The 21,487-nt window shown below is 40.1% G+C and overlaps 2 protein-coding genes and 2 long non-coding RNA genes across 4 annotated transcripts in view; 2 read left to right on the forward strand and 2 right to left on the reverse strand.

Moving 5' to 3' along the window:
• The first annotated feature begins 6,126 nt into the window (after nucleotides 1-6,126).
• On the forward strand, nucleotides 6,127-7,766 carry LOC118101152. The gene is made up of 2 exons (XR_004694512.2): nucleotides 6,127-6,796; nucleotides 6,878-7,766. It is a non-coding gene; the product is annotated as an uncharacterized LOC118101152 (long non-coding RNA).
• A 546-nt stretch (nucleotides 7,767-8,312) lies between these two features.
• Nucleotides 8,313-12,212, reverse strand: rnaseh2a (ribonuclease H2, subunit A). The gene is made up of 9 exons (XM_035146832.2): nucleotides 12,113-12,212; nucleotides 11,245-11,401; nucleotides 11,083-11,154; nucleotides 10,718-10,844; nucleotides 10,403-10,490; nucleotides 9,697-9,834; nucleotides 9,272-9,359; nucleotides 8,959-9,082; nucleotides 8,313-8,716 (listed from the first exon to the last, which is right to left on the reverse strand). The coding sequence occupies exons 2-9, from the start codon at nucleotides 11,369-11,371 to the stop codon at nucleotides 8,554-8,556; spliced, it is 927 nt and encodes a 308-aa protein (XP_035002723.1). The 5' UTR covers nucleotides 11,372-11,401; nucleotides 12,113-12,212; the 3' UTR covers nucleotides 8,313-8,553.
• A 1,792-nt stretch (nucleotides 12,213-14,004) lies between these two features.
• On the reverse strand, nucleotides 14,005-18,262 carry LOC118120945 (transcription factor Sox-10). The gene is made up of 4 exons (XM_035176493.2): nucleotides 18,118-18,262; nucleotides 17,079-17,734; nucleotides 16,408-16,676; nucleotides 14,005-16,250 (listed from the first exon to the last, which is right to left on the reverse strand). The coding sequence occupies exons 2-4, from the start codon at nucleotides 17,519-17,521 to the stop codon at nucleotides 15,466-15,468; spliced, it is 1,497 nt and encodes a 498-aa protein (XP_035032384.1). The 5' UTR covers nucleotides 17,522-17,734; nucleotides 18,118-18,262; the 3' UTR covers nucleotides 14,005-15,465.
• A 1,339-nt stretch (nucleotides 18,263-19,601) lies between these two features.
• The window catches only part of LOC118120953, a 7,928-nt gene continuing 6,042 nt past the window's right edge, over nucleotides 19,602-21,487 (forward strand). The window contains exon 1 of the long non-coding RNA XR_004698254.2: nucleotides 19,602-20,080. This is a non-coding gene — a long non-coding RNA (uncharacterized LOC118120953). The remainder of the gene's footprint in view (nucleotides 20,081-21,487) is intronic.

Raw genomic sequence — 21,487 nt, forward strand, 5'->3', positions numbered from 1 at the left:
GTGCGTTTCTCACAAGAAAGAAGGGAAGAAAAAATAGCGAAATGTTGGTCAAAGGTGGCTGGTGGGACGGATCAATGTGGAGTGAGAAAAACACAGAGGCTAGAGTCAGCTGCTCCAGCTCCTGGACAGAGGGAGACAAGTGGGAGACTTAGAGGCTCTTAGCGCTGTGGCCTTAATGTTTCCCGTCTCTCACAGTAGACAGAGCTGGCAGGCCCCTCCTCAACCTGAGATTTAGTGCTAACAGATCACTCAGAGCTGAACCTCAGCACTCCACCACCATCACTACCACCACTGCTTCAAGAAGCTCACTCTCAGCCGCTCATAAGTAGCCCTTCATCTGAGGGTGTGGACCATTTTCAAAGGGGACCTAGGGCGGCAACTAATTACTTCTGGCAAGGAGGTTGTGTTTTCCCTTTGTCAGTCGGTTAGCAGAATCATGCAAAAACTAGAGGATGGATTACCACAACATTTGGTGGAAGGATGCAGTGTGGGTCAGAAAAGAACCCATTACATCATGGTGTAGATCCTCTTAAATGGGTGGATTGTCTATGAAATATAAAAAAATGCCCTTCACGATTTATCAAAACCTAAAGGTTTTGAACAAACCTGAAGTTTCAAATAATCTAAGACACAGACGTGGTCCTCATAGGCACACGGTGATCCTACATTAAAGAAGGCATCACAGTAAACTGGAAGCAGCAGGATATTATCCTAAACTATTTCTCACAAAAATGGTCATCGGTGGCATAAATGTGCTTAGGTGTCAGCGGGTGAAAAATGATGTTTCAGCGAGTGACCCAGTTACCAGCATGTCTGACTTCTGGAACACATTTAGCCGCTGCTGCTTTTTCTTATTAATATTAAATAATTGATGAAGGCACATGAATTTTACATCTTTTTGTTCATTAGGTGCTGTGAGATTTGCGGAGGGGAGGAAACAGCAGCGCTCAGCTCGCACACGACATCGTTTTTTTTCTTATAAAGCCAAAGACCTTTTCCTATTTCTCAGAGTGAAAGTGCTCAAAAATGATGTCACTCTTTTTCAAAGGATGCCCCAAGGGAGGTCAGACGGGGTCAACTCTCTGCAACCAAAAGCTTGGCAGTGCTGGGATTTGGAATATGCCTGCTGCTTGCGCAATCCTATTTCCTGTCCCAGTAAGCCTGTCTCGCAAGAGCCACATCAGATCACATCTCTTCATGGGGTGCAAGTGCCTCCCCCTGCATTTAAATCTGCTGTGTGTGTTTGCGTGCAGGTTGATATTTAATATTCCAGACACAAACTGTAACATGTCGACATTATTTTAAGTGAAAGTCTTCCGCTTGTCCTTAGCCATATAACTAGGATCTACATGGAATAGCTAAAATAACACATTACAATAGCCTGCAGTAAACATTATCTTTCTGAAACTTATAGGTTTTTTACTCTGGTTATATAGAGGCCAAATGGGATGTTTTGTGTTATAAAGGAAATCAACATAATAGGTTGCATTTCAATTAGCAATTGATCTGCCAATTATTTCCTCACAGTTTGGTGTGTGAAATGTCTCAAGAGAATGGCAAATGGCAATCATAATTATCCAGAACCCAAGGTGGCTTATTCAATGTGCCTGTTATGTTTGATTAACACTTCAAAACCTCAAATAACTGTGAACATTTGCCATTTTGAAGGATATAAATTAGTGATCAAAACCCTTTGCAAAAAACATTCCTGCTGAGTGACTAATCCAGCAGTTCTCAAATTTCTCTTTAAAGCCTGTCTGATTTGTCAGTCCTTCATAAGTACAGAATATATGAGGCAATGCCATTTTGCCCACATCTCTAAATCTTGTCTTTCATCTCTCCTTGATTTGCAGATATATTTAATTTTCCCCAGGATTCCATACAATCCCTACACCTCCTTTCTCCCCCTCTCAGCTGCCAGCTCCTTCTTATTTCTAGGCCTGTCTCTCTTGAAGAAGTGGGTCACAGACTACAGCTGTGCTAAAAGCCTAGTCTGGGAAGAGGAGCTTCTCTAAATAAAACACCATACAATCAGTGGTCTCAGGGGCGCCTCATCATACATACATAAATTCAACAAAGACGGAGAGAAGAGGGGAAGAGAGGAGGCATAATGTATAGATGCTCGATCGCTTAAGTGCATTTCTGGCATTGTTGTCTCTGTAAAAATAAAAAGTAATTTCCGCTTTCATGTATATATACATATAAACAATTATAAATCAAAGCTTTTAATCGAGTTTTCAATTGTTATCATTGGTATGTACCTTTTGTCCACTGAGAACGTTCATTTGAACATTCTGTCGCTATAGCAACACCTGCTGGTTACATTCAGCATTCAGGTCTTTGGCAAAGCAAATATTATTTCTATATACCAATATCTATATGTTGTTAATCTACTACCCAGATGTCTTTGTTGAGCCATTATCTGCTGTACACTTTTTATTATATCTCATTATTGGTTAATTGTCAGTTTATGTGAGGCTTAAGTGGTTATTGCCTGAATTTTAATGTTGCACCAATTACTCTGAATTATTTGTTACATTATGTTGTACCATAAATCAGTACCTGCCCTATACCCTGAGACCTTCTGATAAGGCCCTGTTACTTGAAACTTCATTGTCTGTTTTTAAATAATACCTCAACACTTTTACCGTATGGTTTTAACTTGATTGTTTTAGCTGTTATTATGTTCCTTGAATCATTTTCTTTTGCTGTTACTTTTATTTGTTGCCTAGATATTAGATTTTGTATTACTTTGCTTGTTGTCTCTGATGCTTTGTATTTTTGTATTTGTCTTTTCAGTGGAGCACTTTGTATCAACTGTTTTGAATGGTGTTACATAAATAAAATTATTATTATTATCTTGTGCTTGACATGAGCTAGTATGAATACTTGGATCAATTCCTCTGTTGGGCCGTCAGACATCTCTGGCATAAAGCATAACAAAGGACTCATGTTTCCTTTAAACTTAAAATTAAAACCTGCCTGTTTTAATGTAATTTAAAAGACTCACGTACCGAACTTTTCATATGATTAAAAAAAGACCAGTTTTAATTTTAGGGCAATAGGGACCCCATGTGGCAAGGATCTGCCATGATCATTAAAATGAGCCAACGTACTAATAATAATATAATGGTAATTAAACTTTATTTCTAAAGCAATATCAAAACAATGTGCTTTAATACATTTTACATGACAACAAAAATAGGTAAGATAACATAAAATATTTTTTTTATGAACAGAATAAATCTGTACAACATACTGTATGTCAAGGAGCCAAGAGAAATGTCGGGGCTCCTGAGGGAACTCCATGAAGATGATTTAATCTGAAGCCAAGTTACAGCAGACTGTGGAGACCAGGGGAGGCACTGGTGATCCACAGATAAAAAGCAGTTTTATATAAGACTGCCAGATGCTGTGGGAATATTCATGTGAGACAGAGCAAGGATATGACGATTTCCATATGAATAAGAATCACAAACGTGTTGACTAATGAGGAAACTGCTGAATGATGTTTAAATCTGATGTTGAATCTGATGAAGAAGAAGAAGAAGAAGAAGAAGAAGAAGAAGAAGAAGAAGAAGAAGAACGGAGAGGTTGGTTTCCACAAGCCAGTGGGCCGAGCAAGGAAGCTGAAGAAGAAGAAGACACAGTAGATGGCGGTAATGCACCTTGATGTTGGTTGCCACCCCCCAATAAACCAAACAAAGAAGAAGAAGAGGAATCTGATGTTAAAGAATCCCTGATGGAGACAATGTGTGAAATGCCAAGCAGCTGTTTCTGCAGTGTAATGAAGAAATCCTCAAAAGGTCACATACACTGATGATGGCATTTACAAACTGCATTTCCCCATCTGTTACTAAGATGGTGCAGATTGTCTTTGATTTTGTACTGAACAGAATAATCTGCAACATTAACGTGACTTGTTAACTACAAGTTCGTAGCGAGTCCAAGTAGCTTATACCACACATATATTTGTTCACTATTACCTCTGTTTGGGGATTGTTTTCATCTGTTTGTTTGGGAGGATGAGGTATGAGTCAGGGAGGCAAACATTAAACTCTGGTGTGGATCCAAATCAAGGGGCTGATCTAGGAAGGCTTTCGGCAGGATTGGGCATTTCTCAACAATTTCATTGATACTTCATAGAATTATGGGCAAATTAGAAATTTGGTGCAGAACCAAATTAAAATTCAGATCTTGTGAATTGAAATGTGGTTTCATAATGGGACTGTTGGGCCTTGATGGGTTTTATACTTTAACATTTTTACAATAGATGGTTTAAATAAGTAAATTATTTTAAAGTGTAACATTTACTTACACAAGGTAAGATTCAAACTGCTCACACATTTTTCAAACCGTGACAAGATATCTGGTATTTCCGTTTGCATGTTTTTTCAATCTTCATGCAAGATATTATTAGCACCAATATCAATCTTAGCTTTATTAAGCAATTACTACCTCCTCTGATACGTGTATGAACACATGTAAAAGCTCTATTACAATCTGAGGCCAGTGTTGATTTGTCCCCACAACGCAGTTCTGACATGGTGGTTTAATAAAGGGACAAAAATAACTACAGAACAAATAACTCCATTGTAGCACTAATATCTATTCTTGTCATTTTCTCAGTTACAATAAAACATCTTGTACAACCACAACAGTCTTGCCACTATCAGTCATTCATTAATGAAAGCTTTCTGTGTCACTCGTGGAAAAGAACCAGCACAATCCAATTAGCACAATTAAAGGGACGCCATGAAAAGAAACTGGGACTATGTGTAACAACCTCGGGGATTAGGGACCGTCTGACCCATGTGACCTGGGTCACGGGGAGCTGTCCTTGGGGCTGACAACGCCGCACATCACAGCTAACAGCACTAATTGATGTTTTTGTAAGTTTGATGGATGGGAATGCCACTAAGTTGTGTCATTAAAGTTTTCACATGGCATTTTTGTAGAGTTACAGTCTCACCATGCAGCATTGATGAGAACAGCGTGTAAAATATCACATGGTTGCTCAATTCAACGAGGAAAAAATGATTCGGTCGTTTCATTTTGGTTGTTTTGACTTTTTCCTCTCACACTGAACACTGGCTGTCAAAAAGACAGATTAAAGCAGAATGTGGTTGGTAACAAGTCTGCAAGTGATTCAATCTACACAATTGTCTCACTTAAACAATAAGAGTTAAAGTCTGTAATGACAAACACTGTCCTGTAGACAAGAACAGGAAAACAATGCTGGATTCACAGGATGTTCATATGATTTCTTAGATTAAGTTTAATTGTATAACTGTCACCATACTGCTTCTTAATCAGATGTTCTCTTCTTGCCTGTGGACCAGTCGTGATATTTAATTGATCCTCTTATCTCATCTAGTGGCACGTGGACAGTATATGTTCAGAAAAATACTGAAATCTTGGATCCAAAGTAATTCATTCTAGCAGCTCTTCTGGAATCACTGTGATCTATGAAAAAAAAACAATCTAGCTGCCAAATATTAGAAGTCTTATGGTAGCATTTAGGACCTCACAGTGCACCAAGCATGTGTATAGACTATCAGTCTTGTTTCCTCCACCAAGGAGGTTATGTTTCATCTGCATTTGTTTATTATTTAGATTACGCAAAAGGACAGATTACCACAAAACTTGGCGATAGGATGTGGTATCTGTCAGGGACGAACCCATTAAATCTGGATGCAAGGAATTATTTTAGGTAGAGCATTTTTCAACATCTTTGTTGATTTCTCACGAATCTTGATGAGAAAAATCTGTCATATTTAGGGAACTGATATCAATGAGTGTGTGTAATTACGTGAAACTTGGAATTTAAGGGGAGGATACGGCCATGGTGGAGGTATGATCTCTACTGAGTGCCATTAGAGTTATTTTGTGATGTTAACAACATGGCTATTAAAGCAGTGAACCTTTTTTTTTTATTATTGTGATGAAAACAAGAGAAAACTTTGCAGCATTTCTTTTTGGTATTAAATGTAATGAGTGAGGATATATGGAATGAAACACCTTACCGCTTGTCGCACAGTGTAACCAATGTTTAGGCCCTTTCCTAATGACTGTGTGCAAGCTTCTATCCCATAAGCAACTCCATTCATTCACTATGGAGCAATGACAGTGCGATCTAATAGAATTACATGAGACAGTCTTATGGTGAAATAGATCGCCACCTTAGTCCTCTGCAGGCACGGGCTAACTATTTTAATCCCATTGACGCAGTAGGAGACCAGGCTAGTTAAAGGGATTAGATTAGCAGCCAGGGGAGGTTATAAATGGACGTTAAGGTACGGATCAGGAGAGGACTCAGACAGGACGTAACCGATCAAGTCCTGCAACGTGTTGGTGAGGACAGAGAGATCCAGATACCTAACGCAGAGGCTGTAGCAGTCATACCGAAGAGCCGACGCCTGACCCATCGAAACAGATTCAAAAATTTTGTCTTCAGTTTTCTGCCATCCAAGTGTAATCCATAAGCATGGAGCCTATGGTGACTAGCTCCACAGCCTTCGACAGAGAGACTTTCACCAGGAAAGCTGTGCGACCACCCAGAGGAGCCTCGTCTCATTTTGTGGGGAGCTCGATCATAATCCTGTCCTCGTTCGCAGTCTCCAGTTTAGCTATGAACTTTGGGAAGCGGATCCAGGAGTCCAGACACAAACCCAACGGGAACTAGCAACAGTCGACAGATGGATATCCCTTAATATCTTTTTAGTTAACCTCCTTCAAGACATCAAGTCAATGTAGAATTTATTTTAACGATGATGTGATGGACACCCCTTCAAAGGTAACTGCCGTTTGTGTTCTCGTAGAATAATGTGATGTGTGTTGTATCATATGTGACGTTTCATGTGTGTCCATTTGTTAGTCTGGAGAAAAAAACCTGGAGTCAGAAGAGGATGAAGCTCTCTTGGAATGAAGGAGAGATCAACAACAGAAGAACAACACTGCCTGCTGGGATTTCTAAGACGAGCATTTGGAAAACACCTCGAGATTGATCGATGCGACGCCAAGCTCACTCTCTTGGATTAAAACAGATTACAATTGTTGTTTAGAGAGGGGAGGAAGATGCAGTAATACCATTAAACCTTTTGTCTCGTACTTCTATCAGTAGTCTCAACATGTAAATGATAGAATAGAGAAAGTTGTAGGCTCACTGATGGTGACACTTGTCATTTATGGCCATTATATGTCAAAGGTGGTAGAACGAGTTGTAATATCAGTACATAAGTATTTGAATAAAATCAAACCTTCTTTAAGAAAAGTTTCCTCAGTTTTCTTACAATTGAATTTCTGTACTAAATTAATATCAACTGAAATACAACCATCAAAAACCATTGAATACCAAAAGAAGCATTTAGTGTGAAAATCTTACTCATTTTTGGTTTGACACTTGATTAAATAGTATATTTCATTTGACCAATATTATATCCATAAGACTGCTTGTGACATTTAAGAACTTAAGCCCCCTCCTTTAAAAGAAAAAGATTTGTAGAAATTACTGTAAATACCCCTGTAAAAGTATTTATTTGGTATTGGTACTGAAACTCAAGTTTAACACTATAACTGACCTACAATCCACAATAAACATAAGTTACAGTGTAAGTGCAGTACTTTAAGTTAAAAAATAGGTCATTTATAAAGAGAAACTATTTCCATGTTTGAAATCCATATTACGTATTAACAGGTTTTCGGTATACACAATGGGAAACACCATAACATTTTATAAACACAATAAACACTTTTTTGAGTCAATAGCAAAAGACTTTTGTGTTTTTCTGTTCAAAGGAAAGTGAGCTGGAAACATTTTATATAAATTCTAGTTGGTGTTGAAACAGGTCGAGAAATGAACTCTTTAAACACAAAATGAAGTATAATGTTAAGACATTTTGCTTTCTGTTTGAGAAGTTTACCTTGTTTACCCTGCTAAAACCGTACATTATGACAATTCCAGTATAGTATGCACGGTAAGGTATTAATATATAGTATGGATTTAGGACACGGCTTAGGATTTCAGTGTCTGTGGAACAAGCTGTGTCGAATCGTTTCCACTCTGTGGTTTTCAAAACTGTTGTGGATATAAGTTTTACTGTCATTAACTGACTATTATTCTCAAGAGGCTAAGAAAGGAGAAAACATGATTATTTACACCAGTGCTTTTCCTAATGTGATATGTTGGTACTTCAGCTAATGAAAGTCATGGTTGCTGCTTTATAACTGGTGTATTTTCTCAAGTTGCCACCAGAGGGCTGTATTGGCATTAAAGAGTTGAGCTTTCCAACAATGACTAGTTGCTTGCTTGGTATAATGGTGTAGAAATTTAAAACAAAGGTTCGTCAGAAGGAAAATCATGACTTTTACATGGTTTTATGTATTAAAAAAAACATACAAACAGAACAAATAAAGATGGATTGTGATACAAACAGATGCCAGCAATGTTTCATCCCAGTCCATACACATCTGCAAACAACTGTTTCGTTGTATATGAAGATCCCACAATGAGCTTATGATTCCCAGTGTGTACAGGGATGTCCGCTAACGTCTTCAGAGTGTGCAGAGGCTTTTCAGTCTGCGCTCAGTGAGGAAGCGGTGTGTCTGGTGGGATGGGTTTTGGTCTTTACCTCCAGCTGAAGCACTAAAGTAGGATAACATGGACTTGTTGTGCTGCCGCTGTGCTGCCTTCTCCCCGTCCTCCTCGTCATCATCCCTGAGGACAGATTTAACAAAACAAGACTGATTTATACACTGTGGTTAGTGCTCATCTCCTGAGGTCAAATGATTTGCACAGACATTAAGCGTGGAAATCAAACTGGTTGTGGTTTTTACATCTTAAACACATGGAAGCATTTTTTTACAGTCATGTGAAAAATTAAATACTCTCCCCAAATCAGTCTCTGTCTTTACACATAAAAAGGCTTTGGACAATATTAAGTCTGAAAGTTTTTTTACCAGTGAACAGTCACTCCTTTGCTGTCCATCAGGGTTTGGGCCGTGCTCCAGCTAAATCGAACAAACTGAGGGTAACCAAACACTGGGTCCAGGTACTTCAGCATCCACGCTTTAGTCTTGGGGTCTGAAAACGGTAAAAAGTTGGGCTCAGTGACAGTTTAACTACAAACAGTTTTAACATGCATCAATAATTTTCTGATTGTTGTAGCCTTGTTTAGGTCGTGTTAGGAATGACCGACTGGTTATAGATAAACACTCAAAGGCTGATTTCATTCAGTATATTTGACATGTGTTTTTCAAACATGGCTGTTACCATTTGGGTATCCTGAGCCGTAATCTGTATCCATCTCTCCCAGGTCCTCTGCAAAGTTCCAGCCTTTTACAACACGATCCCTGGCAACCTGAAGAAAATCACACAACAGAAGTGAAGCCAGAGATCCAAATCTGACCAGATCCTAAAATATGGACTTTGAGGTTTTCAGCAGCATCAACAGTCAAAATTAAGGCCACGGAAATCCACACAGTCATTGTAACGATATCATTATTCACTGTGGCTCATTATTCAATCTGCACTCAGCTGAAAAAAGCAGCTGAAAAAGTCCTTTGCATACATTTCTTAGAAGTAAATAAATAAATAAAACCTCCACTAATATCAGCCCTCCTTTCCTTTTCACTGTCTCCAGCAGTGATACATCTATAACCTCACACATTTATGGCATCTTGATGATCATCACTTACCTTCGCACAGATACTTGCAGCACTGACAATGGGGAAGAGGGAGTCAGCTTTTGGCCGAACAGTCACCTCGATACCCGGGAACCGCTGGGAGAGTTTTGCCTCATATTTATCTGCTGGGCCGACTGTGTCCACATAAACCTGCAGAACAGCACACAGAGAGAAGAAGGAACGACAGAGACAGAACAGATAGAGTGAAAAGAGAAGGAGAAAACAAGGAGAAAAACAGGAGTTAGTTCACTGTAGGGTGAAGGTATCCAGACAGATCTGTCTGAGGAAAAACAAAAACATAAAACCTTTAAAGTACAGGTAAAGTAGTTCATAACATATACTTTTTAACACCTTTCATTTTTTAGGGACCAAAGGGAGAACTTGTTACCTTATCGTTTGACAGAATAAACATTTTAACCTGCAGAATTCAGAAAATACACAAATTTGTGGCCCTCTTTATTTAAATGCATTTAATATTAGACAATTAGACAATCATCAAGGCAGCCTGTAATAAGCACAGTGTTGAACATTGTTGAGTTGCATGCAAGGTGATTTATTGCATTTTAATGTCCTGAATTAAGATGCTCTATAGGGCAGGAAATGCATACGTTAAAACACAATTTATCCATATAGACACACCACAAAATATTTGACCTACACTTCGCAACATTGAAAATGAGATGCACACATTTATATTTATGTGCAATCAGGTCTTTACCTCTTTGAGCTGCACTCCACTGTCCAAGGCATACTGTACTAGACCAATCGCTGAATCATGTGAAAGAGCATTCAGGTTGTATTTTGTCCTTGAAGAAAAAGCAAAGACTATATTAGCGAGTGTGAATTTAAGTTTAGATAATCCTTTATTAGTTACAGCAGCAAAGGGGAAAGCAAAAACAGAAAACATCTATTAAAAAAAGTAATAAATACATAAACATACAATATAAAGATAAGGATATATCGAAAATAACAATAATAATTATAACAAAGTAAAAAGGATTGCACATAGTCACATATAACACATGTCACATACCTCTGTAACATGCTGGTAGAGATGGTGTTGGGGGAGATAATATGCAGCGCCCAGCCCACATAACTCTTGGCTTCATCCAGGTTTTTAAAAAGGTTTTCTCTTTCTGCCTCTGATAGGGTCTTTGAATCTATCAAGGGAGATATACAACACAATGATTTAAGCATACCGCTGATATTTTATTTACCAATATGCCATGGAGTAAATAATGCAGTATTCAGTATGCATATCGATATAAGAATAACATCTTTAATCTACGGTTGTTAACAAATACTGGTGAATGGTGAACAGGCTAAATTCATTGAAAAACTTAAGTTCTTCAGTGCCAGGTCCTTTAAAAATAAACAAAGGCAGGGGAACGGGATTACCTGCCACTTTCGAGTCCTTCAGCTGCTGCTTTTTGGAAACTGGACAGAAACATATTCCATACACCATGGGGCCTGGATCACAAAAAAACATAAAAACCATAAGTGTGTGCGCCGCATGCCTCACAGTGTGTAGTTGCTGCTGCACAAAATGACTGAACGTACCCAGCACAGGCCCCCTGCCGGCCTCATCAATGCCCAGACAACAGTCCTCCGTCTTGCAGACATCAGGGATCTGAGAAGCCAGCCGGCAGCTGACAGAGTTGTCTGTTTCAAAGGGGCCGAGATCCATGACTGCTGGGAGAGGAAACCACAGGCTTTTCTAGAATAGAATAGAATAGAATAGAAAGTATTTATTGTCATTGTACAAAAGAAAGCAGTACCACGAAATTAGAGGTGTTAATTCGGAAATACAGTGCAAATTAATGGAAAAAAACTGGGTTACAATCCAGAAAAAGACACAAACCATGAAACACACAACCAATAAATGCCAGACAACTAGATACTACTTGCAGGGATTTGATATTACACTTAAAATTAAGTGAAAACATATGTCAATATTGGGTAATTTTGAATGAGGTCTGATAGTAGAAGTCCTCACGCTCCCCTGATCATCTGTTATTATTATTCTTAGTCACACTGTGTGGGTGGATCTTCAACAGGCAGGAGTCTGAGCACGTAACAGTGTATTGACGTCTGAAGGTTTGTCTTTAAATCTTGGTGTCTACTTCAAAACTCAGCAACACATTTACATTCCAGTGTGGACAACACTGACACAAGGCGTCTGTGGTGTAAACAACTCCCTGTCATGTAACTACACACATGACTGACAACCCCTTTTGTGTAGCTAGTATCCTGTGTTGTCGTGTTGTGGCTAAGTGCTGCACACTGTCGATACGGCTAAAACTACAGAAACTGGCCTTTTCTCCATCAGAACGCAGGTGTTAGTGGTTTGAATGGTGAGTTAAGGTTGTTCCAGGTTAATATTTAGGCCTCACGTGTCCTGTTAAAGCGGAACTAACCAGTTTCTTACCGGAGACTTTCAGCAGCTTCGTGCGTTTGGCGCGGCAGGAAGAGCGTCTTCTTCGTTTGGTATAATACTGTAGGCGCTCTACCGCCACCACATGGTCTGGAGTCAGAGCTGGAAGCTCAACAGGCTCCGGTTTATTAGTGTTAAATATCTTATCTCTTCTGTATTTTACTTCATAATACTTCATATAAATTATCATTACACATTTGGATGTTAAAAATATTGAATAAAAGGATGTGTACAACCAGGAAGATTAATTTAAAGTATTAAAAGTAAAAGTACTGAGAGCAGGAAAATGCTCCTGTGACTGACACCTACTATTATATATTGCATCATCAACTCATTATTACTGATATGTACACAGAATGTACCTGTTTTACTTGGTTAGGGCAGGGTTCCTTTCAAATTAGTCTACTTTTAGATTTTTTTTAATTCATTATAAAAAGTGACATTTTAATAATTCATGTTTTTTTTTTTAAACCACAAAGTGAAACCTCAAAAGTATAACATTTTTTTTTTTTAAAAGCAGAAAATCCTCACATTTGAGAAATATGGAACTGCAAGATATTTGGCCACTTTGTATGAAAAATTAGTTACTTCAACAAGAACTGCAAAAAAAAATAGAGTACTCCATTACAATAAATACATAAATACTTCACCAGCAAAAAGTAAAAGCACTACAATGAAAAGTAATTAGAATAAATAATCTCAGATGGTCTCACTATGGTGTATTATTATTAATATTGATGCATCAATATGTTGCAGTACTGTGGTTTTATTATGAACTGTATAGGTGTACTGCTGAGGCCAATGCCTAATTTTATGAAATTGAGATATATCTTATTGAGTAAAAAGTACAATGTCTTGGAAGTGGAATAGAGCATTGTAGCATAAAATGAAAATACTGCATTGCAATGTTGTTTTTTCTGCAATATGTTATATATCAAATGGTCTTAACTGCAAATGGGAAAAGTAATTAGATACAAACACATTACATGTTTATTATACAACAAAGAAGTGCAGGGTGAGTATTTAGAAATGTACTTCTGTGAAATCCATATCGCCATGTAGCCAAGATGGAGCTGGGACTAAAATCAGTTACAGGCTAATTCCTATTGATTTAACTTAACTTAACTTTTTTTGACCTATCCAAAATGTATTGAAAAAGATCTGTGTTTGTGGCTCACACACATAAATGTGTTCTGAATCAGTTCAGTTACTCTGAGAGCCTCAATATCTTAAATTTCTTAACTATTAACTCTGCACTGAATGTTGTTTTTCAGTTTTTTCTTCCATCAATAATAATAATAATCTCCCTAACCCTGAAAATGTTTCCCCTTTCTCTCCCACACCTCTTATTGTGAAACATATCAGTGCCTCCAGCATTATCTCTGTTATAGATCACCTTCAGACACAATGACAGCACAATGAACTTGACATTTTGATTTCAGATGCCCTCTGACTTGTGTTTAAACTATGGCTGAATGTGGAGGCAGCCTCAGGTGGAGCGGAGAGGGCAGCGTGGAGGCAAAGCCGTGTACAAAAGTCTGAGTGTGTGCTGGTTACTGAGCTGAAATTGGCCTTGCCTCTGGCTCTTTACACCCACCCCTTCTCTCTCGTTCTGTCCCTCTGCCTCGCTGAATGGCTTTCTTTGTCTTCGTCAGTAACACGCAGTCCCCAGCCGATTAAATGTGGGGAATTAGTAGTCAATTTTAGCCTACAACACACAAACACACTAAACAGCTTAGCTTTGGTGGGGCTCTGATTGTGTTGTTATTACAGTTCACACGTCAGCAGCATGTTTTTAATGTCTTTCTTTTCACCCTTCGCTTGCTACCTGCACCTTGTGTTGTCTCCAAAACCAGCACTGAAAAATAACAAGCTCAGACTGGACGTTTTCTTTTTTTATAAATAAATTGATTTAATAAATGACAACAATAATATTTCAACATTGCTTTTCTTGTAAGGAAGCAAAAAATACTCAAGGGAATGTATAGCAAACACTTTACAAAACTATCCAGAATTATACAAAATGGAAGAAGCAAAGGTGTGACACATGATGCATGATTACTTACATAAAAATGATAACTACAATTGTAAGAGGGTCAGTATAAAATGATAAAAGTATGCATCACTTAATAAAAGGTGAAGCCTGTGGTAATGACCATTATTCACATTGCTGAAGAGGAAGAGGGCTGTTTGTGAGGAAGCAAACATGCTTTTGGCCTACATGCAGCGCACAACGCTCGTACATGTGATTCTAATCCTTAAGTAGGTCCCAAAGCTGGCCAATTATCTCGAGAGGTTTGGCTGAGACTTATAGATTTTAACTCAGTTATTGAGTCAACCAGATGTGAATTATCAAAAATGTTATAGGCACTTAAAAGCAATAATAATAATAATAATAATAGTAATAATAATAAAGAGGCTGAAGTGGAGGCTTAACGTTCTGAAATTTTGAACAGCTTCAGTCAATCAGGTATCCGTGGTTGTACTCATCCTTTGCTACTGGCACAAAATTAATAGAATTGAGGTAAGTGTCCAAGACTGAGCATTAAGCTGAAATACGTCTGTAAGAGCTCTCTTTCCCTCTCTTTTTCCTATGTTTTTCCCCTTAAATGCCTAATTGTTCAGTTCAGTGACGTCCATGTAAAGAGAGGACAGAGATGCAGACTGTGCTATATCTACAAAGAGAGAGAAGGTTGCAACTATATCCTTTTCTGGCCACGTACAACAACAAAACACCAGGGAAACATCCTATTGGAACAAAGCATGCGTCTTTTTTTTTCTTCCCAAAGCAGTGGTGCAGATGTGTGAGTGTCATATCAAATCAGTCACAATAAAGTTACACCCTATAGGATATCAACAATGACAATACACTTACTACTCATATAAAATAACACAAAAACGTCAAACACATCCTTTAGTTTGGTTAATAAAGTCTGATTACGTCAGTCTAAACCCAGCGTGTCTGGGTCAAATCAGAGTCACTCGGCACTTTCTCAGTGTCTCTCTCACTCGTCTAAACTCTTGTATTCACACTTGCTGTACATCCCAACCTATATATTCATGATGGCACACATTTGTTAAAAAGGTTTATTTATTTTTGATTGGCTGTTGACCCATGACCCACACTTAACTAATGTGTGAGTTTTTTTTTGTTTTTTTTTACGATGTAAGGCCGCGTGGATGCGTCTTGCATTATATTGGCTAAAAAAGTAAAAACCTCTAATATAACATCAATATGGCATGGACACACACGCAAACAGGCAATCACACACTCACATATTCACACACACAGTCACACAGATCCACTCACACGCTTCCCATATTTCCCTCTGCTCAGCTGGTCTCCCTCAAGGTCTTGTGAGTGTGGTGTAAACAGGCTGCTCCCAGTGTGTGGGGCTGTGGGAGGGGGCCACGCTGGAGGGGTCTCCTATGGTAGTGTACAGAGGCCTCTGTGTAGGGCCCATGTAGGAGAAGGCTGAGTACAGCCCCGGGGCCTGGCTGGAGTGGGCATAGTACGCCCCTGGGGCCTGATGCTCTCCGTACTCAAACTGAGCCCTGGAGGCCAGCGAGGGGAAGGCGGAGCCGTAGTGGGGGAGGCTGAGCGGCGTGTAGGTGACATGGGTGCCCGAGGAGGGAGAGGACGAGGCCTCGGCATAGTGGCTCCCAGACACCGACTCGCTCTTGATCTGGGCCTTCGTGGGGTCGGAGGAAGACGGAGAGGCCTGGGGCTGCTGCTGCTGCTGCTTGGAGAGCCAGGCTGAGTGCCCACTAGCGGCGGCCAAGGCGTAGGCATAAGACGAGGCCGAGGAGCCGGCTGCAGGGGCCCCGGGTCCACTCTGCGGGTGGCCATTTGGAGGAAGGTACTGGTCAAACTCATTGACATCAAATGGCTCGATGTTGGACATCACCTCATGGCTGATCTCGCCAATATCCATGGTGCCAAAGTCGATGTGGGGTTTAGCTCCTGATGATGAGGGACCACCGGATGCACCTTCAGCTCCCACCCCGAGGGCTCCTCTGGACCCCCCTGATCCTCCTGCCGCTCCTGCTGCCCCATCCCTCTTGGCATCTGACAGTTTTCCAGACTGGAGCTCTGTCTTTGGGGTGGTGGGGGGCGTGGGTGGGCTGTGGCCTAAAGGGGAGAGAGGAGAAGGGACAACATGTTCAGGTGAACTTTGACATCAAGTTTTATATCGAGGAATTGTGGCTCAAATTCTTTCACCATTCCTCTCTTGAACAAATGTCTCTTGAAAGTTCAGAACATAAATCTTGTGTGCAGAGCCACCTACCAGCAGGATGGTGGTGGTGATGGTGGTGGTGGTGCAGGTCACCCAGGGGAGAACCAGCCCCGCCATTGTGCTCCAGATGCAGGGTCTTGTAGTGAGACTGGGAGTGGCTGGCCTCCCCTTCCCCCTGACTATCAGACTCACTGGTCGTTAGTTTGCCGTTTTTGCGTCTCCGGGGCTGGTACTTGTACTCCGGGTAGTCCTTCTTGTGCTGTTTCCTCAGCCTCTCCGCCTCCTCGATGAATGGCCTCTTGTCGCTCTCGTTCAGCAGCCTGGGGGGAGAAAAAAAACAACAAGGACTGATTTAGTCTTATTGGCCTTCTGGGTTAATGGAAAAGTATTTTATTTGAATACGTCTAAAAACTGTGTAGCTATCAATCCTGTGCGTAATGGATGAATAGTGGGATGGTGAAGGACACTATGCATTATTGCATAAGTTTTGAGTGCAAATATTTTTAAGGACCACTACATAAAAAACACCAGGGAACCCCACATTGTGATCACAATTTGCAAACTTTTACATTTAATTTCAATATATACATATTGAAGTGGGGTCCACATGTTTGAGTGTGACCCCTCAGCACATCCCTTCATTGGCTTTACGCACAGGCTGCACAGGAAATGTGCCACTGTATGGCCACACTGTTCTAATGGGACAGCCTCTCTATACAGACCTCCACAGTTTGCCGAGGGTCTTGCTGAGCTCGGCGTTGTGCAGGTGGGGGTACTGATCCGCCAGTTTCCTCCTTGCCGCCTGCGCCCACACCATGAAGGCGTTCATGGGCCTCTTGACGTGGGGCTTTGCTTTGTTCCCGTTGTTTACGCGCACCGGCATGGGCACAAGTGTCCAGTCATATCCGTCCAGCACCTGACTCACCGCCTCTCTAATACCAATCGGGAAGCGATCGTCCTCTTCCTCCGACTTGCCCCTGGATGTGCCTCCGTCGTCTTCGCTGCCGTCCGCACCGCAGAGCGCGGCGAGCTGCGGCGGCGGCACGGCCAGAGGTGAGCCCTGGCCCGCCGGCGCTCCGGGTTGAGTCGGTGACAGTGAGTGACCGTCGTCTGACGCTCCGGGACTCAGCTCTGCCTCGGACAGGCTGTGCTCCTCGCCCGACATTATTATTTTTTCTTTATTTGCAGCTAATGACAAGACAAGCCTTGAATGTTAAATAATATCTTAGAGGGGAATTGAATCTTTTTCGAGATATTTGGAGTCTACGGCGATCCAGTTATTGCTGACTCTTGTCAGGCAAAGTCATACTGCTGCGTAAAAGTGTCCAAATCCTCTCCACCGTCGGCTGGAAATCCTTCTCAGCGAAAACAGCTACACCTGGAAATAAAATGCAATGTAAGAGAAACAGCTTTCGTGAAGACCACAAGTTATTATAATTTTAGCTTTGTTATGAATCTATGACCTCGCTTTATTCTAAGGTAAACACGTTGAGAGTTTTAGCGGACAAAATGCGACATGAGCAGCCCCTCTAACCAATAATAATAATAATAATAATGATAATAAAAAATTTAATAATAATAATAATAATAATAATAATAATAATGGAATAATAATAATTCCAGAACAGCTTCCAGAAAATCCGCCCAATTCTTCTTATAGAAAAATAGAAGAAATCAGCCGGAATATAAACACTGATATGAAATAGCCCCTTTTATCATAGTATTTTATTGTTTTTCAGAAGAAAAAATTAGATAACTTACCAATTTAGATGTCCAGTGGTTCAACATGGGAGTGTGTGGCCGACTGTGGAGCCGATGAATGGCTGCTCTGTGTGGCAACAGCGGAGCTTAAAGAGCGCCTTGTGAGAAGGACCGGGAGAAAAAAAAAGTGATTGAAAGTGGAAAACATTCCCAGAGAGGCAGCATTCCAACACACCGTCAGCCCCGCCCACCGCGGCGACACGCAGCGCCGCCATTGGTCCGCTAATTATCCCCGCAGCTCTCGGATTGGACGGCACGCGGACACGCTGGCTAATGCCCGTCCCGTCAGTCATTGCGACATATCCAGCAGAGAAGAGGTGAGATTTTACCATCGGAGTGGTTTTAAATGAGTCCACAGTGCGTCCATTTAGAGGCAGGACAGGGCCAGGTCTGTTGGACGTGTTGACATGTTATATCAAACAAATAAACAATCAGGAGGAGAGTTGTTGCCTCATGTGGTCACGTTACTATAAAAAATAAAAAAAATCAGTTGGATGCAGGAAATAAAGCTCACACGTTTTAGTTGCACTCTTTGTCTATTAAAGATCTAAAAAAAACTAATATTGTATTAGACCTTGACTTATAAAAGCTAAAGAGACAAGTCAAGCAGATTAATGCTTTGAGAACATAAAGCATGAGTTATAGGCCTGATGGGCTGAATTCAGGCCAGTGATCAATAATGGTGTTAAATTTATACTAATACTAAATGAATATTGATGAAGCCAGTATTTGCCAAGTTTCCATCCAGCTATGTCTCTGAAATAATCACTAAAAGCAACTAAATCTTTCAAAAAGCCAAAAAGAAAAAGATCTTCTCACTACCCCACCAAACTCTGGTCTGCAAAAATAACACTAAATTTGTATTTATTTATATGATTTTTCTATTTATTTGTTTCATTTATTTCAGGTCTTTATAGGGCTACACACCATATTTGAATCAGAACTCAATGTGCATGTGTTTTTCACTCAGTAACAGAATTGATTTATCAATAATTAATCCCATAATCTGATAAAGTTGTTTATTTATTGAACAAAACAAAACAACGGAAAGACATTTAGACTGGAAAAATTCAAGATGGAGACTAAAAGATAAACTGTAAGGGGTGGAGTGGCTCCTTCAGACCAAACTCATGTACAAGTTACAATTTACATTATTCAAATATTAATCTCGCAATTAATCCTTTCGTCCACATGTCCACGTGTTTGTGGGTAACACAAGAGTGTAGCAGTCAAAGCTATATGATTGTTATTATTATTTCATTGTGCGCAATGGTCGATTTGTCTGTAGGCCATGATCAGTGCCTGTCCTGTGAAGCATGGCCTTATGGGAAGGAAGAGTCGACTTTAGCAGCATCTGACACACACACCCACACACACACATACACACACACACGCACACACTCACACACAGACAGACACACAGAGACAGACAGACAGACACACACACATGGAGGAGAAAATGAATGCAACAATAACCCCTGTGTGTGCGCTGCCTCTCATGTCGAGGCTGGCTCTCGTCTCTCTCCCTCTCTCTCCGTTCTCTTTGCTCTCTTTGTCTCCATCTCAGGTGAATTGTAGACATGTGATCAAACGCCCAAGCCTCTATCCATTAACCCTCGTAAATGAAAAAATGGGGAACAAAAAGCAGTTTTGTGCTGCAAACATGGAAAAAATTGATAACAGAGAGAGATGTGTGCGTCTTTCTCCCCTTATGTCCAGAGCAAAGACACCAGTTGTGCACACATAGAAAACCCTCTGCGGCAGACAGGACACATGGATCTCTCTGCTGCGACACTTCTCTGTCTCCAAACACTCCGCCGCACCACCTGGATTCGGGCCTTGGATGCTAGGGGGCTGTGTTTGGGGGGTGGTGGGTTAGTTTGTGTTGGGGAGGTGTGCACCCACATGCTGCACCCCCAGAAAGCGACCCCTGGGACCCTGGCATGAGGCCCTGCATGGTGAAGTGAGTGATTTTGTCTGTCTTGGACCAAAGTGTATTTAAATGTGCGTGTTGTTGTGCGCTGAGTTTATTGGCCTTGTGCAGACCAGAGGGCTGTATGTGGAGGAAGCTGCGGTTTTACGGAGATGTGTTGAGTTAGCAGCTGTGGATGTGCATGGCCCCCCAGGGAGTCTGTGTGTGTGTGCGCGCGTGTGCGTGTGTGTGTCTGTCAGACAGGGCAAGGTGCTTTTTACTGTGTCCGTCATTAAGACATTAGAATTTAAATGTAACCAAAGCATGTAAAATGTAGCTCATATTTTTATTTCATCAGATTATTGTAGTTATGTGTTTTTATTTTAGTGTATTGATTTTATTATCACGAGGCGGTTTACACAGGCCTAGATGGATCCTAAAAGCAGACTCGTTTCTTCTACCGATCTACTTTGTATTCCGTTTATTTTTCGCAATAACATTAATAATTAGTTTACTTTTATTTATTTCCTATTGCCTCATTGAAGTTCATGTAGACATAATGCCGAATTGCAGAGAAACAGGCCTATACTTTTTTTTTTATAGTTGTGTTTATTGCTCGTGTAATTTCTGCCCATATGCCACATTTCGTTGTATTTTACACTTGAGGGTTCATTACAGTGGATGCGTTTCGATTAAATCGTTTTTGTTATATTGAATTTTAAAGGATTGGATAGGATAGAAATATTTTTTTAAAGTTAAGTATTTGAATTTAACAGTAATATCTGAGGCCTTTATTCTACCGGGGGAAAATCGTTTGGGGAGAAAAAACAGCTTCGTATCTGTCTCTTTGTATATAAATTATAGGGCATTACAGTTTGTATTCCAGTCTGAACAGTACTTTTTATTTCGTGTGATTAAATGTTCGGAAATGAGGAAAAAGAAAATCTAACTTTTTGAAGCGTCTTTTTTCATCCTCAAAAGTTGAGCCGTGTCCTGAAACGTAAAAATCGAACCTGAAAATACGGGCCAAGAATTCCCTGTTGTTATACGGGGCTATGGCTATATACTGTACAAATATATAAATAATTAAAGTAGATCTTAATTAGTAAAATCTGTAATTATAGAACCAGAATTTGAAGCCTCGGACTGTGGATTATATTTCAAAAGATATTCGATGTTTAATGAAGGCCTGTTATTTAGAATATTTTCACCTTAATGTTCTTTGAATGAATTAAATAGAAAGAAGCAGACGAACTTTCGTTTTGTTTATCAATTGTGAATTTGTCTGAAGAAGCATCAGAAAGTTGCTGAACACTTCAACCAGGCTTTAAGTTTATTTAAATATTTTTTACATGTATTATTTTGCTTCAGCTGAATTAGAGCCTAGACAGAAGTCAGCTTTGTTGCATCTCTAATGTCCAGACATATCTTTACAATATTTTAATGTAAAAATATTTT

Source organism: Hippoglossus stenolepis, chromosome 2 (assembly GCF_022539355.2).
Source record: "Hippoglossus stenolepis isolate QCI-W04-F060 chromosome 2, HSTE1.2, whole genome shotgun sequence".
Classification (NCBI taxonomy): Eukaryota; Metazoa; Chordata; class Actinopteri; order Pleuronectiformes; family Pleuronectidae; genus Hippoglossus; species Hippoglossus stenolepis.